Here is a 17,543-nt window from a genome sequence, read left to right on the forward strand (position 1 = left end):
TTTCAGATCCATAAAATGTGACAAATGGCACCTCCGAAGCAGAATCCAGGGTAGAAACACCAGTGCCTTTTCCCTGGCCAGCAGCTGGCAGTGCCAGAATTCTCTTACCAGGTCATTGCCTTTGAACCTCACTGGTCAGTGTCCCATTTCTCTTAACTGGTTAACTCCGCCAGGTGGGGTTAGTTCTCCATCTAACAGGTGTTTGGTTGTCTGGGTTCATTTTTCCCCAAGTCCTGCAGCAAAGCTGAGCTAGTGACTGGGTGCTAAAACTGCAGATGAATCCTGCTGAGTTGTTTTTTTTCCATTAGGAAGAGGAATCATTGGGACTGGGTGTTACAGCTGTTCATAAGGCCACAGAAAGCCCTGTCTGCTTTGGATAATCCAGGGTTGCTGTGCAGAATTGTTCATTCTGAAACAGCGGTAGTGCTTTAAATCATAAAGATCTAGGAATCGGTGGCTGAAGTGTATTGGATAAGATTTCCTTACTTGTCAAAGGTGGTAAAATGTGATGATAAAAGTGCCATTTAAATGCTTCATATATGGTGATTAAACCAATCTGCAAAATTCTACTCCTCCATCCAGCTGAGTCAGTAACCTTTTTAAACAGGTGAGTAAAGTGTCAGTCCCGTCCCCCCCCGTTGCACTAAATTTTTGGCAAGGAGAATTTTGTTCTTGGGCTTGTAAATTTTTCCATTGGATAACCAGTGCTGCTTCTCGAGCACATGACAGCCCTTTGGTGTGCTTTAGTGAGAGTGGATTTTGCAAAATATTATATGATGGGCAGTTATGTCAGGCTTAATGCTTCAGAGAATAAGCTTCTGGCCTCTGAGGTCAGAAATAAATTCCTCCTCCGACCCATGTACATCACTGCACAATGTCCTTGGTGCTTTTTATGGGATTTTATTTTTCATTTTTTGGTTTTTTTTTTCTAAACTACTACTGCAGCATTTTGCATTGGCCATTTCTGGAGGAATGCATAACTCAGACCAAAATACATAACTCAGAGGTTGTGTCTACACTTAAATAGCTGCTGCGCTTCAGTGTAGATACTCACTACGGTGACGGAGTTCTTTCTTCCGTTGACCTAGTGGTGTCTACCCCGGGACTTAGGTCAGCTTAACTTCATCGCTCAGGGGTGGTATTTTTTCTCACTAGAATGGTGGAGCTAGGTTGACCTAACTTTGTAGGAGGAGATCTGGCTTTAATCCCTGGCTCTGCTTCACACGCCTCCCTGTATGACCTTGGGAAAGTCAGTTCAGCTTTTCCAGGCAGAGATTGTGTCTCACAATGCATGTATTTAGCAACTAGCCCAATGAAGCCCTGACCTCTGCTGGGGTTTCTTGGCCGACTGTAGCCTGGCAGAGAATAGAAGGGCTGAAAGCCTTACGAATGCATTAGGGACCGCAGTTACTGGGACATGTTGCCTGTAGGAGGTGAGTTCTCAGCTGATGCTGATCTGGGATGGGAGATGCCTGGCTTCTGGGGGTCTAGTTGCAATTATCAAGTGTGCATTCTTAAAAGGTGGACAGGATTGAAACGATGATAAAAAAACTGTGTCTCAGAAAGAGCATTTCTGCATTGCTGCCCTGATCCAAAGGAGACAGCACTTGCCGTGTCTTAATAATAATGCACATTCTCCCAGAAGCGGTTGGATACTTTCATTCTAAACCCCTTTAAATAGCCCCCAAATGAGGTTCTTAGGCTCTCTGGATTCTGTTTGCCTTGCACCAGGAATACTGAAATAGGATTTTGTTTGCTTCTCAACTTGAACAGAAAAAAAACAACACTAATCTTTATCAACAGGCAACTTCTCTTGCTCATTAGCACATTAAAAATAATCCCATTGCAGAATAGGCACATTTTGCTTGCACTTGTGGAATATCTCAGCCGTAGCTCTAGATTGGAGAAAGCTGTTGGTGGAGGCTTCTTAGTCACCTTCTTTTATCTCTGAGCTTTTGAATTGCAAAGTGACTCTCAAGCCTGTCTTTGAATGAGTTGTTGCTATCCGAGTGTTTGTTCAGTGGCCTGGTGAGGTGGGTCTCATTTCAGAACCCACCAGACAGTTCTCCATGGCCCTGATTCAGAAACTCATTCTTAATCAGGAGAGCACTTAAGTGGATGCTTAAGTCTTATCAAAGTTAATGGGACTGAAGCACATGCCTCAAGATACTGTGTATTTATGTGCTACATTGAATAGGAATGGACCTAAGCATGTGACGCCTGTATCATAACATGAGCAATCTTGAAGACGCCAAGGTCTGAATGGGCAATATAATGACCCAGTAACCCTGCAGTGATCTATGCAGGCATGCTTGGAAGGATGGGATATGAGGAAGCTTGCACTGCTGCTGCTCATTCACCATACTTCCTCCATCTCTAGGGTCATGAGTCTGTACTCTCATTTTTGGTTTTTAATTTTTTGTTTCACATTTTGCTTGCTATAATCTACTGCTGGCCAATCAGGGGCCCATCCTTCAGCATGTGGGGCCATGGTGTGTGTGTTGTAGGCTCCAGCAAAGATCAGGGCCCCATAGCAACATTAGGTCTGCCCATTGAGGGGTGGGTGTGTTACAGGAAGCAACATGGCCCTCTGGATAGGGCATGAGACTGGCAGTCAGAAGACACTGGGCCAGATCCTGGTTTCAGTTACGCCATTGTAAATCCAGAGTAATTTCATTGCTTTCCCTGGTGCTGAATCTGTACTGGTGTAACAGTAGAATTTGAAGAAAGGTTCTTTCCTTGACTCTGTCTCTGATTCACTCTGCGATCTTGAGTTGAATAGATTGCTTTAACATGTCTGGACTTCAGGTTTCCCATCTGTTTTAAACTGAAATAAAATAAGGCCGTTTAATGACCGAGTAATGCAAAATGCTATACAAATGAGCATTTAAGGTGAAAGAAAATGATGTGGTTTAAATACCTCGTTACTTACACAGACTTCCTGGAGGGGCAGAATAAAAACAAAATGTGTATCTTTTCCATTATAATAATGTTTGCTGAGTCAGACACCACACTGTGCTGGCATTGTGCACTCATCTAGCGAGAGTCGCTATTGTAATATATGCATTGACCCATGGACATGGTCGCAGTTAAGGTTGCTTTGCTGTAGCCTGACACCTGAGCACCGCAGTTTGTGTAGCAGCAGTTCTTCAAAATGCCAATAACCTATTGGACTGCAAAGGTGTTTGGATAGTCAGGTAAAACTTCCTGTACAGTTTGCCTTCTCACCAGGGTATGTTAGATCTATCACCAGAATGATAACTGTGAATTTCCTGGCTGAAATGTAATTTTAAGTTTAAGATTTTAATTGCTTTTTGTAACTTATTTTTCATGTAATTTTTTTTATATCTTAAAAAAAGGGGGAGGAAATTACTGGCTGTGATACGCCACAGCCTTCCATCTGCCAAGTTGGTCGCATACATTGGGAGTTGCTAGAAATTCTATGTCCGCTCTGCACTTGCCATAGGTGTAGGTATAAAGCAAAATCAGGCCCAGTGTATGTTTTGCATTTTGATTTGCTGAAAAAGTACACGCTCAAACCTAACTGTAGCATCACTGCTAATACTGAAGTACAGGGCGTGTGGTCTAGTGGTACCAGTACGATCCTGGGTCAGAATGTCCAGGCTCATGAGTTCCATTCACTGTACTGCCACTAACTTTCTGTTGAGTGGCTCTCTTAAACTCTTTGCCTCATTTTCTCTGTATGTAAGATGGAGATAATTCAGGGGAGCTTTGAGGCTTAATTAGTTAATGAATGTCTGCAAAATGCATGGAGAGCCACAGATGAAGTGGTATTGTAGGAGTGTGAACAGTTCTAACTTCTGCAGTGCCATAATACATTGCAGATGCTGCTGTCAGTCAGTCCTCTGCACGATTCTGGGTGGCGTCACACTAAGTACAAAACCAGTGAGTAGCTCTATGTAATTGGTGACTCTGGGGGCTTTCTGCCATCTCTGTGTTTTGTGTGATAACTTTTCACCTGCTTGAAGTGCCTCCCTGGTGCCGTCCTTTTAAAACATGCAGAACTGGAAAAAGCTGTCTAGCCTTGTGTCAGAAACTGGTGCCTGAGTGAACCTGTGCAGCATAACAATTAGCCATGTGTAAAATACAAGCTGAGATTTGGACAGTGCCTTCATCTTTTGAACCCGGGATGGTGACTTTGATGCCCTTGTAAAGGGCTGTCACCCCTGGCGCTGTCTGCGAACTGTACACTCTGGGGTTGAAACTCCCCTTCCCTACACTGTCTCGGATGGTGATTTGGGTAACCTTTGTCTTGTTTCCAATGTAGCAATCACACCAGAGGTGATCAGTCAATGTGAGAAAAGTAGTTGTGTTGCTCATGGTTAGCCCATCACTTGCCATTTAAAATGATGAGGTTGCTTATGCCTTACTGGGACAGATAGAGGCATGCTGTATATCCCAGCATCTTAGCCTGATTGCTCTGTGTGTTAGCCTGTAAATAAGGGAAATGAGCAGATTTGGGATCCCTCATCATCTCAGTTCCTGCAGTGAGTGTACGGTTAGTATTTTAAAGGGAGACTTTGAATGTTTTATACTGAATTGACGTGCGTTAGTGTAAGAGAGAGACAAACAAAGCTGGCAGAAAACCTACAGAATGAGCATGTTATGGATTGTTGTTCATTTTCTTCCTCCGACATGAACTTAATAATGAGCATTTCTACCTCGTTTACTCGTACAGGTGGGTGGACGGATATGTGTGTATGTCCTCTTCGGATGAATTTTTTTGGTGGATGGGGGAGGGTTAGTGTTGGGTTTGTTGTCGTCTCTCCTCCCCGCCCACACACACACACCCGTTTTGTTAAGTCTAAATTACTGAACGGTTTTCTATAGTAGGTTTGGCTGGGGAAATAGATGGCTTATAGGACCCAGAATGGGTTATAAAGTTTTTTCACCTGGTCACGGGATCTAACCTAGCTCAGAATGTGGTTTCGCTTACAAATTTTCATTTTGGGGATATAGGGGGTTGGGAGTGGAGTGAGAAGCGATGTATGTGTCCTGGTAGTATCCTTGTCTAGTGGATTAAGGCAAGGGTTGGGAGCTGGGAGCTCCTGGGTATTCTGAGAGAGAGTTGTTTTCTGAGTGTAAATTTCTTGAGCTTCAGTTTTGCCACTTGTAAAATGGGGAGAATAATATCTTTACTTCCCTACTAAGGCTGTCATGAGCCACAACTAAATAAAGGATCTAATCCCATTCCTAGCAAGGTCAATGACAAACGCCCTCTGACTCCGTTGGGAACAAAGTTGTACTGCTCGTTTGTAAAGTGGCACATTCAGAGGGGTAGGGAGATTTTGGTGGCATAGCTGGGGATGGAACTTGAGCGTTGCTGGCCTCTGTCCATGGGCTGAAACTGTTACAGCCACACTCCCTCTAGAGAGTTGTCCTGTGTACATGGTCAGTCTCTTTTGCCCAGCAAACACCCCCTTTAAATGTAGGTATTACCAGATTAGATCAGGCCAGTGGTCCCTCTAGTCCAGTATCCTGTCTTTGACACTGGAGGACTCAGAGGAAGGTGCAAAAATCATGGAGGAGCCAGTTATGGGAGACACTGCACACAAGGAAACTGCTTCCTTATCCCGTTCAGCTAGATGCTAGTGTATGCCCTGAATATGAGGGTTTATATCCCTTCCAAATTCTTGGCTTTTTAAACACTTGCCATTTCTGAAAATGTTCTGCCAAAAAATACTAGTAATAATAAAATTTTGTGGAATGGAAAACAGGCGAATGTCATTGGAAACTTTTTTCTGCACATATTTTTCACAGTTCTAATAGATGGAAAGTTATTTGGGGCAAGGACAGCATAGAGGTCACCGCTAATTGTAACAGTATTTTTATGTATACACGTGTACCCAGAGCAGGGCAGTTTCTAAGCATCTATTTAACTAAAAATAAATAGTATTGGCTCTTGGAAATCTTAGATCTCTCTAGGTTTTGCTGATTTCTCTCTCCCTGGCTCACCTCTTGGATTGCCAGCACCATCACTTGGACATAGAACATAATAGTAGCCTAATTTTCAAGACGTGATAGTAATTTTTAGGTGCCTCCAATTTTTGGGCTATCAGCTTGAGTCACTTTTAAAAGAGCTGGGTTCTCAGGAAGTGCTGAGTATCCATTTTCAGAAAATCAGGCCCCCTTATGGTGGGCACTCCAAATCACTAATCATGTGCAATCTTAGTGTGTTCCTACATAGATTCCCTAGCTAAATTCTGACAAATTTGAACTCGAGTTCCTTATGCATTGTATTCATGTCCTCAATGTACCTCCTTTCAGCCAAGCTCTGTCCACTAAGGAAATATTATCTATAAAGGAAAGAGAGCAAGCGGTTTCTCAGTGCACCTGAAAGGAAATGGCTTAATTTGAGTTATAACTGTACTTCAGTGACTCTTGTATTCCTTCCCAGCAGACTTATTTCCCACCCCTCTTAAAGTGTAACTATATAAATAAAAAGGAAAAGCTTCCTAGAGCAGCCCACTCAAACAGCAGATTATCCCTTCCTAATTTTTAATATTCTCTTAACTTTAGTAGGCACCCAAGGGCCATTGTTCTGCAGGCAGCTTTTAATATGTGTCCAGCCTTCAGGTACATAGCTTGGCATTTCTCAGAGGGTGCTCTCTGACAGTATATCAGCTTGACTTAGGACTATAAAACTATGCTAAGGGATGGTAATTTCCAGTCCACTGTGGTGCTGTCCACTCACCATCCCAGGCACCTGGTGAGTTTCAGAGCTGAGCACCAGCAAGTTTTCAGGTGTCCACGAATTGTCCCTTTTGTAGAGCTTATAGAATCAAAGATCCATTTTAGTACTAATAAAACAATAGAACAAGGACCGGTATTTGTACTCTCTCTAAACAAGAGGTGTGCTGAAGTTTGCCACTGGTTTGTTGTGTTGGTTGGTGGCTCTCGTGCTATAATTTGAGACCTGCTGAAGTTGATCAGTTTCCTTTCTTTTACTTACTCTGTGGGATTGTTAATTTCTTGCCCTTTCAAGGATAGTGAAGATTAATGTTATCAGGGTGGATTTATCAATAGCCACAATTCATAGGTTCATTCAGTACGCAGTCTGTCTGGGGCAGGAGTTTGGCTGCAGAGTAGCAAGGAGGAATGTGGGCGAGGAGATTAAAACCACCTGTGACAGACAGTAATTCTCATTGCAGTAGGTCAACCCATAATCTCTTAACTCACCAGGTCTCTCACTCTGATGCAGAAGAACTAGTCCCAATGCCCAAACTGAAGTCTGTGGGGTAAGATCATGGTTATCTGAAAAAAGAAAATTGCCACTTGCATTAGCAACCCTAGAAGATAAATTGGGTGTGATGGGGCTATGAAGTCTCTTCGAAAACTGCAGCCATTACAGTTCTACCTGCCCATGGGGCAAGTTCCACTGGAATAAAAACAGAAATAGAACTAACCCTTTCTTCCCGCAAAGGTGGGATTGTTAAGGTTCATGGGCTACAGGAGTGACTCATCTTCAGGTCACATAGCAACCGTGGCAGCAAGAATAGAGACATATAGTGTAGAACCAGGCATTTCGCTTACGCACAGTAACTGTTAGCTGCGTTATTTCAAAGAAAATTGCAGAAGTAGTCATTTGATTGTTGATTTAACCAGAGTTACAGATTCCTACCACCCCGTGCCAGGCAGGCACTCACACATTCCACTTGTAATTAAGAGGCAGCTATGGCTTATGAGACCAATTACGGCATGTCTGAGTGCATGCACCGAGTGTAGTGGAGAGCTGCCTTTGTGCAATTGTAAAGAGAATAGGTGACCCCTGGAGGTAAACGAAGGCTGTAACTCACTTGAGGGGCCAGACGGGATCGTAAACCTTAAGACGTCATCTTCCTCTTGCAGTTTCAATAACGTCCAGGCAACTCATCTTGATTGCACCAGGATGCCAAGCAATGAGAATGGTTCCTTTAAACTTGCTCTTCACAGCTTCTCAGCACTGTAGATTAACTCAAGAGTGCATCTTGCTTTTCTGGTTTATTTATGTGAATTGCGATCTTGTGGAGAGTCTACCAGGGCACCAATGACAACACTGTATTCCAGAGAGCTTAAGTGATTATTGGGGAAGAACATCACAGATCAAAAGAACAGCATCGAAAGTGACGAATAATGATGGGTGCCATTTTGGATACATGACTTGAGACCTGCGTGGGACCTGATTTTTCAGAAAAGTGCTGAACACCTGCCCTCTGATTTTCAGGCCTCTAAGAAGTGTCTCAGAAGCCCTAGTCCCTTGAGAACCTTGCTTGTCATCACCATTTTAGTGACAATAGCAGGAGTCACTCAAATAGTTTACATGCCTCCAGCCTGCTCCCTAAATACCAGCAGACACATACACATACATGGTTTTTGATTTTCACCTAGCTAAAATATTGCTGATACTCTAACCAAAATTATGTTATGTCGCGATGACTGTTTGGTTGGATGTTAGTTTGGAACCAAGTACGGATTTTAAAAAAAACAACTCGTTGTCTGGAACTGTCAGTTTTAATTTATCAGGTTCCAGTCGGTGTGCAAAGATAAAGCCAGTAATTGCTATTTTGTCATTGCCCATTCTCTTCACAGTGGGCCTGATTCTCCTTCAGGGGCTGTAAATCAGGAATACATTGATTAGAGCAGTGGAACTCACCAGCATTCACGCAAGCTGCAATCCAGACTGTGGTGTGTAGCTACATGCGTCAGTGAAAGGCTCTGGTCGTGGGGGAAAGGTTCTGGCAGCGGGGAGGCAGCAGGACACGTCCTGCGAAAAATAGCAGTGTGGATGGGGGAGGCACTTGCCTGGGGGTGTCGAGGAGTAGGGTTCATACCCTAGGGTTTAGGCCTGTCTTTATTCCCTAAGCTGTGCCTCACTGTCTACACTGTTATTTGTACGCCTGGTAGGGGCGTATGCCCTCCACATGCTACCATGAGGAGTATGCCGCTTAGATGTGCCCACCGATACGAACACAGGAATTGCCCCATCGAATGAGAATGGATTAGATGCAAAACCCAGTATCCTGTCTCTAAGTGCAACACATGTTGAGTAGGCAGCTAGAGAAAACTTCCCCCCTGGAGAGGTTTCCTCCTAAGCTCCCCTAATGGGGGCTGGCTTATGCCCAGGACTATGAGGCGATGTAAGTTCCTCCCAAGCTCTTGTTTTGTGGTTGCTTTACTCCTTACTATTGTAACTCCGGATGTTCTTATTGCCTATAGGAACATCAGATCCTTTTTTGAATGCTGCTAAACGAAGTCTCGGGTCTCTTGGATCAGTGACTTCTGCAGGCTATGCACTGCACGAAGACAAACCGGGCCCCTCTCTTTGTGGAGTTAAGATGCGGCACATGGAGACTTTATGAGGGGGGGCAGATTTATCCTTGATGCAACTGATATCAGTAGTTACACCCCGTCGCTCATCTGCCTGTGCTAAGACGCCCCCTTCAGGCTACGTAGGGAGTGTGCACACATCAGTCCAATTACTCCACCCCTACCCCAGCCGGTGCTGCAGGGCATCCTTCTAGCAGGCCAGCACTCACCTTTCGGCCAGGGTCTCTCAAAACTGTCTCGTCCCTCTCGTGTCCCCAGGGATGTCACCAAATAACCTGTAGTCAGCGAATGGGGTTAAACAAAAGAAAGGTAAGGAAAAGCGTCTAAGGAGCTCCCTCCAGAATATGGGCCTCTTACTTTAGAGGAGGTCTGGGAGAGTCAAGGTCCACTTCAGAGTTCATTGAGATCCAGTACAAGTCTCAGTTCTTTTCCCCTTCAGTGGAGGGGTTCTGCATCCTCCTCCTGTGTGTGCAGGGGCCGTGCAGGGGCCATGCATTCTGTCGGTCCGCGCTCCAGCTTCTCCCGCTGGATTGGAGTTATCTCTTTGTGACTCCTCCAGTCCTGGCATAATGTGCCATGACTGGGAGGCTGGGCCACCCCAGCCCAAAGCAGCTCCGTAACCCTTTCCATGCTAGTGCAGAGTTTATATACCCCATCACACACCCAGATTGAAATTAGCCCTTTGTCACTGTATCTGCAGACAGCAATATGGTGTTTCTATCCTTGGATAGAATTCACTCACTCTTTTTCTTTCTGACATTTTGTTGTCAGGGAAGTGTCCCCGTTAAATCCTACAGCGTAATTACACTAATTGTTGGTGTCGTGTCTTGATGTGTTTCTTTTGTTTGCTTTGTGCACTGCCTGTACCTAAATGAGGACTTAAAATAGAATCTCTGGACTAGAGGAGGACACATGAGAAGGCTGCACATTCCCATTGGATACTCCTCTTCCGTGGTCTTGTTTAACATGTAGGTTTAATGAGTGTGTTTTACTCCAGGGCTAAGCTGAGTGCTGCTTTGAGCTGGAGTTTCCATCTGGGGCTTCCTTTTGAAATGGAGCATTCGCTAGGCTGCCAGCTCCAATCTCTTACCTTTTGTGTGTAATGCATTTACCAACAGCGCTAGAGTGCAGTAAAAGGTAAAGTGACTGAAAAGGTTGCTTATAGATTTATGAGACTATATACGTTGCACTGCCATAAAAGGTTGATTCTGAAATAATGGTGATCTCTCCACCCGCTTGTCTCCCATTTTAAATGCATCCATTCTACCGAATAATTCCAGTCTGTTACTTGAGTGCCTTGTGTTAGGAATGACTCTGGAAGGGAGAATGAATGTTCTGTGACAAAGCATTGACTGTGCTGGTGAGTCTAATGCGGACCATCGCCATATTTAGCTGGGGGTTTCAATGGTCTGTAGGTAGGCGGCTAATGCTATCCTGCAAAAAGAGCGGAATTTCACGTGTCCCTCTCTTTTCCTTCCAGGCGCAGGCGTGTATGCTTCTCCAGAAGGCCCTGCAGACTCGGGATTTGAAGCTCTCCATGACCACAGAGGAAGAATGGGAGGAGCTGATCAGAGAGAGTACCAATCAGATCACAGAGGTAATGAGAACCAGCAGGTTAAACGTGGGTAGTGCCTACTGGATGCTTTTTCTGCACCTGTACTTCATGGGCTCATAGGGTCAAATTCAGATGCGGTACAATTGCTTTGGATCCATTAAATTGACTTCATTGCATTTGCACTCATTTACATTTGATCTGAATCTGGACTGCCTAGTACCTAGCAAAAGCGTTCTTTGGTGTTCATGCCACATGAACTCCTGCATTCTGTAGGACATGGCCGTTTTGTATCATATATAACAGGCCTGGGATGCTTGGCTGTAGGTCTAATACAAGAGGGTGTGGATCCAAGTGGAAGAGGCTAAGCATGAGAAGTAAACTTGCCTGAGTCAGAACATTTTAGGCATTTTAGATTCAATACACTAATGACCTGTTTTACAACTACATAAACTTGTAAGGCAAAGAGGTAAAGTGACTTGACTTGCGTATGGTCTTAAGTGGAACCCAGATTTAGAACCCAGGAGTCTTGGCTCCTGGTCCCCTGGCATAGCCCTGACCACTCGTTGCTAATGGCAGATGGATATTTGCCGAGAGAACCCTAAAATCATTTGTTCTGAAAATACAGTGATGCAAAGATTGCAGCACAGCTAGAGCAAAAGAATGATGGCTCCATGCTAAGTCTGGTACTTTGGGAGTGAGTGTTCCGAAACAATACAAGAAGTGATCTCAATGAACAGATAGGGCTTAATTTCAGTGACTCGTATTGGTTAAGGTCTTACCTGTATTATTATCATCTCTCTGAGTGTCGCTTTCATTCTTCACACATTTTTAATTGGTTATGATGGTCTGAAGTTTCTGTAGCAATAAGCAGTATTAGAATGTTGGCAACAGACTGAATTTTTCTTCGTTGAGTAGGAACAAGAATTCCAAGCAAATCTATTTTAAGAAACTCAGGGGTGACCTTTGTAGTACTCTTGAGAAATCAGGGAGTCTTGGGTTTCAGTAAAATGCATTTTCTTAATGATTACATCAACAACACGATGGGTAGAATCAGATCAACTATTTTCCTCAGCAAACCTTCTGTGTCACCATGTCTCTCTCTAGCCAGCAGGCCCTGTTATATACCTGCAGGGCTCACAAGAGGGTCATGTGTCACATTAGTGATACCCATTGAATTTTACGATGCATCCATATCATTCAGTTCAGGATCCAGTGGTAGTGACATGAGCTGTTGCTGAGCTGAATGATTCTTCATCCCTTTCCATTTCTGTGGATATTTGTTTGCAAATTAACAAAAATTGCCACAATGTGGTTCAGGTAGATGGGGATTTTCAAGAATTCCTAAAGGAATTAAACTCCCAATTCCCACTGAATATCAATGGTATATGGGCATCTAGACCCCTATGGCTGGAAAATCCCAGCTGTAGGGTCTGAATCTCCAATGCCATGCGCGAGTTTAATACCAGTGTAACGTCTCTGAAATCAGTGCATTTACACTGGTGTATAACTGACATCAAGAATTGCAGAACTAGCCCCATAAAATGCTGGTTAAGTGCTAAGGGTTGTGGTGGTGGTGTACAAATACACGGTGTATAATTCCTAATTCATTGTAAAATGATTTGCCTGTTTCTGGTTTAGTTGAGCGATTTAGTGCATTGCGAGGTTGAACATTGTGCCAGAAAATTGTTTCCAAAGTTACAAATGCTGTAACGGACCTTGCTGCAAAAAGAGCACCAGGTGTTGTGGGCTGTTGTTGTACTGAGTAACCTAGACAGTGCCTGACTGATAGCACAAGAAACATGCGCTGGCTTGATGGTCTAGTGGAAAAATTCTTAGCAAGTGGGCACAGGTTCAAATCCTGGCTTATCTCCAGGAGAAAAAGGCGCATGGCAGATCCAGTGGTTAGAAGCTGAAGCTGGACAAATTCGGAGTGTAAATAAGGCACAAATTTTTAAGTGATGGTAATTAACCATTGGGACAACTTACCTAGGAACTTGGTGGGTTCTCAGAGTTTCCAAGGGTGTGTCTGCACTTTGAGCTGGGGGTGTGAGGGGAGACACTGGCGAGAGCGCTCCTCAAGCTAATGGGCTTAGAGAGACAGTTCCTGCTGTGGCAAGAGCAGCAGGGGAGTAAGCCACCCCGGTACCTAGCTGTGTCTCTGACAGGCACATCCTGGTGCCTCTCTTGCCGCTCTGCGCCGTGGCTGCATTCTCTTTTTAGCATCCCAGCTCAATCAGAGCTGGGAATTGCACCTCCACCTCCAAGTTATAGACGTGCCCTCAGTCAAGACTGGACGACATCTTAAAAAAAAGAGGCTCTAGTTGAAACAGATGTGAGGGGCCGTGATGCAGTCACTTTTGGGTGAGGTTCTTTGGCCTGTGTTGTGCAGGAAGTCAGACGAGGTGGTGGTATAATTCTTTCCGGCCTCAAAATCTAGAAATGCCTTTGTTTAGCTACAGACTAGGTAGGGCACAGGAAGAGGCGTGAGGAGCTTCCTGCTCACTAGGGCGTTCAGTCTCAGTGGCCTGTTCAGCCCATGATCCTGCTGCAAACTCGGCCAGCGAGGGTGCCCGTCAGTGCCAGCTGTGTCAGGCTTCTGAGATGTGTCCACTGGGAACCGGACTGAGATCAGTAACCCATTACGTACCGGCAGCTGGGAGGTAGTAACAGAACTCGCTTGTTACCAGCGGGAGGTTGGATTTAGACGTGAATAGCTCAATAGTCTCCAAATGTCCTGCACCACTCCCTGAGCCTCTGTTTTCCAAAGAGGTGATGGTGTGAGGGCAGCGTCTGAAATAACCTGAAAAGCCGGAACTTTAAAGTGGCTCTTTGCTAACGGGTGCGCCGGCTGTTTAAACAGCAGCACGGCTCGCTGGGGAGCAGTGGTCAGGAGGGTTGAGTTCTGTTCTAGCAGCTGTCAGTCAGGTTTGCAGCAGCAATGCCAGTGATTTCCCAGATGGAAGTTGGACGCAGCAAGGCAAGGGCTGCAGGAGAGGAGTGGAAGCCGTTTTCTGTGTTTTGCTTTCCCGTCTTGCCTCGGTGATTGTGTTACATGCCTCCAGATCGGAGCTCTGCTTTGCGATGGCCATGGATGGCAGCACAGGAAGGGAGCCATGTGAGAGAGCTGCGTTGGTGGATATTATTGCAATATCCGTGTCCCTGTGCAAAACTAAAAGACAAAAGAGGGAGAATCAGTTGTTTGGGAACCTTAAATGATGAGACAGCTGCTTGAAATAGCAGCCCTGGCTGCTGCAGGGCTCTGCCTCTTTTATTTATATAAGCTTCCTTGACCTCATTTGTTCCCAAGCTATTTTCACGCACTTAGAAAACATGCACGACACAACCACTGGGGATTCATGCTCACTTTCTCCCCAGCCCTTGTGGTGGTGCCTCACAGATGGCAGGACAGCCAGATACTTCGTAGAGGATTTGATCTTGCACAAACCATGTTTCCTGTGTGTGCTTGCTCACTCACTCCCGGGCTCTGCAATGGAATCTCCTTTCTGCTTGCACAGTCACTGCACCTCCATACAGCCGGAGCAAATGGCCACGCATGCACAGAGCTGTCCATGGAGGGCCCCTAGTGACGGTGGAACTCTGTGCAAAATAGTTAATGGTGGAGCACTTTTGTTCTCCTTTTTCCATTGCGGGTACTTTTTAAAAAATATATTACTGCAGCTTTTAAAGTTGCCCTAATTTGGGGACCTAGACAACATGACGCTGTTGACAATGAAAAAGGAATAATAATAATACTTGCCACTTTACTAGCTCCATTCACCTGAGGCTCTCAAAGAGCCTTAGCGATGTTTATTAATAGTAATAATAACAGTACCTATTCTTACATAACTGATGAAAAGGGCTGATCTGAAAGGGCATTAAAAAAGGAGGGATCAGCCATCACGTTGTTGATGTACTCACTAAATAAAAAACATTTCACTGAAACCCAAGATTCCCAGCTTCCTGAAGAGCAGCACAAACATCATGGTCATGCAGTGGGCCAGTGGCAGAGCCAGGAATAGAACCCAGGTCTCCTGAGTCCAAGTCCAGTGCTCTCTCCACGACTGCCTCCCCATTCAACCTTGCAACAGCACCCTTTTAGAGAAGTAGCATTATCCCCATTTTGCACATGGAGAAACTAAGGCACCACGTTCTCAAATGGATTGCTCAGACTCACACAGCAGGTCCAGTGGCAGAACCTAGGACTCCCTCCACACTCGCTATATGTTTTCATGGAGCAGGGGTCGCATATACATTGGCTTTGCAATTTATTGGCCAAATCGCTAGCTGATGTCACTACATTATAAAGATCTAATTTCAGATGCAGCTGCCCTGAATTCTCCTCACGTTGATGCATTCCCTCACCCTCTTGTGTCTGTAGAGCTGTTTTCTCTTTGTCCTACTCTGCTGCTGTCCTGCCTTTAAAGTAGTCTCAGAGCCAGTGACCCATTGATAAAATTTGGTTAGGGGCCAGTGTAATTCTAAGCCTTGGACAGATTGAGTGCATTTGTGGGGTACCCCCTCACCAGAAATCGCACTTGCTTTTCTGTGGCCAACTCTCTAATGCTGTCTGACCAGCCCCCCTGTTAACTCTTGCACAGGATGCTGCAACTGAGGTTGTAAGTAGGTGTTGAGAGTTGAAAGCCAGAGGGAAATGGAAGAGAGTTATGAGAAGTGTCACTGGAAAATTGGTACATTTATTACTGAGCCTTTGTGGAAAACCTGTCCGTGAAGGTCAGTCTTTTCTTGGCTTATAAATGGTGGTTTGCTGGTTGGTGGTTTTTTGTTTTTTTGTTTTTCATCTCTCTTCTCCTGTAAGTACATGCTGGGATGGCCTGGATTATTTTTAATTTCCTATCAATGTAGCATCCTGTACAAAGGGAAGAGTCAGCAGATAGTGCTGCTGTTCGGTGTTCAACCCATTGCTGTGCTGGGAAACTTGTGCCGAATTTGTTATTACATCAGACCATTAGCCTGTCTATCCTGGAATGAAGACTCTGGCTATAGCAGTACCTGAGGTGTGCAAAGGAAAATGCAAACATCCCATGCTGTGGTTTGTGTGTGTGTGTGTGTGTGTGTGTGTGTGTGTGTGTGAATCCCTCTACCCCCATGGGTGATCATTTTAGGCCTTGTCTACCTGGGAAAGTCGTCCCCCCCATATAACCTGAGGCGTGAATTCAGTGTTGATCTACTTATGCCGTTATAACACCCCATGTGGACGCTCCCTTATTCTGGTATTAGAGTGGCTTTTGGGGGGTTATGTTGCTTAGGAAGAGGTTGAAGCTACACTGGAAAAAGCCACTAGTGGGATTAGAGCTTTCACATGGGGGGGAGAGAGTGAAACCATATAACTGGTAAAACTTCCCATGTAGACCAGCTTTAGTCTCCAGAGTGCGTGACATTTGATAACCTGGGTTGGTGTCTTAATTTGCATGGCTGTGAAAATCACCAAGTCCTGTTTTAAAAATGCATCCACAATGTGTGTGTCCTGATGATCTCCTAAGCCAGTGAGTCCGTGTGTGTGCCTGTGGGCACATCTAGGCAGCAGCTTGTGTGGACGTGCCTGCGCTAGCTAGACGCTAGCCAGCTTGCTGAATGGCTGTGCAGATGCAGCAGTGCTGTTAAAGTGCTCTGTGCACACTAAATATTGCTGGGGAAGCGTTCAGTCGTGTTTATTCCATCCCCTGCACTCTGGCCGTCCTATAGCGTGTCTTTTTCAGTATTGTTATATGGCTTTAAAGCTTTAAACTCAGAAAAGAATTAATTTTTTCTGTGTGAACTTGTTTTTGCAGATTTTTTTTCCATGTCTGCCAAAATAAATGTTGCAGAGAAAATGTAGAGTCCTCCAGTGATCCTCTTTTGAGCGGGATCTGTTTGGTCTCTCATCTGGCCAGGGACAAAAGAGGGTCTGATTCGCTTCCTTCCCCACTCATTAACGGCCATGTCCCCACTAATACTGGTCCTTTCCAGGCTAAGTAATTGTGCCCTGCCATCCCGGCCTGCACCTCCTGCTTCCTGCACTATCAGCCGTATGCATATAACGGGGCTGCATGGAATTCACCCACCTTTCTGCACAACCTCTGTAAATGGGCAGGAAAGGAAATATATTTTGAGGTTTGAGCCTAATTTCTCACCAGGTGTTCTGGGGAGGAGATAATATGCTGCCTCCTCCATAGTGTTGGTGGAGCTACAATTTTGTTAGGGAGTACGGTTTGACAGCCCTTCCTTAATGTACAAATGGAGAAGAATCCTCAGATCCACAGATGCTGCCTACGCTGGAGCTGTTCCGTGAGTAAACCGAGTCTTCAGGCCTATCCATCTGAAACCTTTTGCCCTTGCTGAAATTAAATGATTGAGCAAACTGTAGTTGGTTGGGGCCAAAGACGATGAGTGCAGGGGCTTGGTGGAACTGTGGAAGTGTTGTGCTTTTGTATCCATGAGGTCATAGGTTAGGGCCTGGCTCATCTGTTGCAAAAGTAGTGAAAATCCGCTGGAGAGGTAGTGATTAGGATGCTGCAGGCTCCTTGAGTGACCTTAATCAAGTCACTTGGCCTTTTTGTGCCTCGGTTCCCCATCTGTAAAATCTGGATAGTAGCACTTCCTTACTCTCGGGTATCTTGAGGATAAATACGTGTGCTCAGATAACATGGTGATGGCTCCCATA

General features: G+C 45.0%; 1 protein-coding gene across 1 annotated transcript in view; it reads left to right on the forward strand.

Annotated features, from left to right (window-relative positions):
• The window catches only part of MYBBP1A (MYB binding protein 1a), a 73,035-nt gene that overhangs the window by 45,860 nt on the left and 9,632 nt on the right, over nt 1-17,543 (forward strand). Inside the window, exon 24 of the mRNA XM_030536825.1 lies at nt 10,808-10,924. Within this exon, the coding sequence (XP_030392685.1) occupies nt 10,808-10,924 (117 nt within the window). The remainder of the gene's footprint in view (nt 1-10,807; nt 10,925-17,543) is intronic.

This window comes from Gopherus evgoodei, chromosome 17, assembly GCF_007399415.2.
Source record: "Gopherus evgoodei ecotype Sinaloan lineage chromosome 17, rGopEvg1_v1.p, whole genome shotgun sequence".
Classification (NCBI taxonomy): Eukaryota; Metazoa; Chordata; order Testudines; family Testudinidae; genus Gopherus; species Gopherus evgoodei.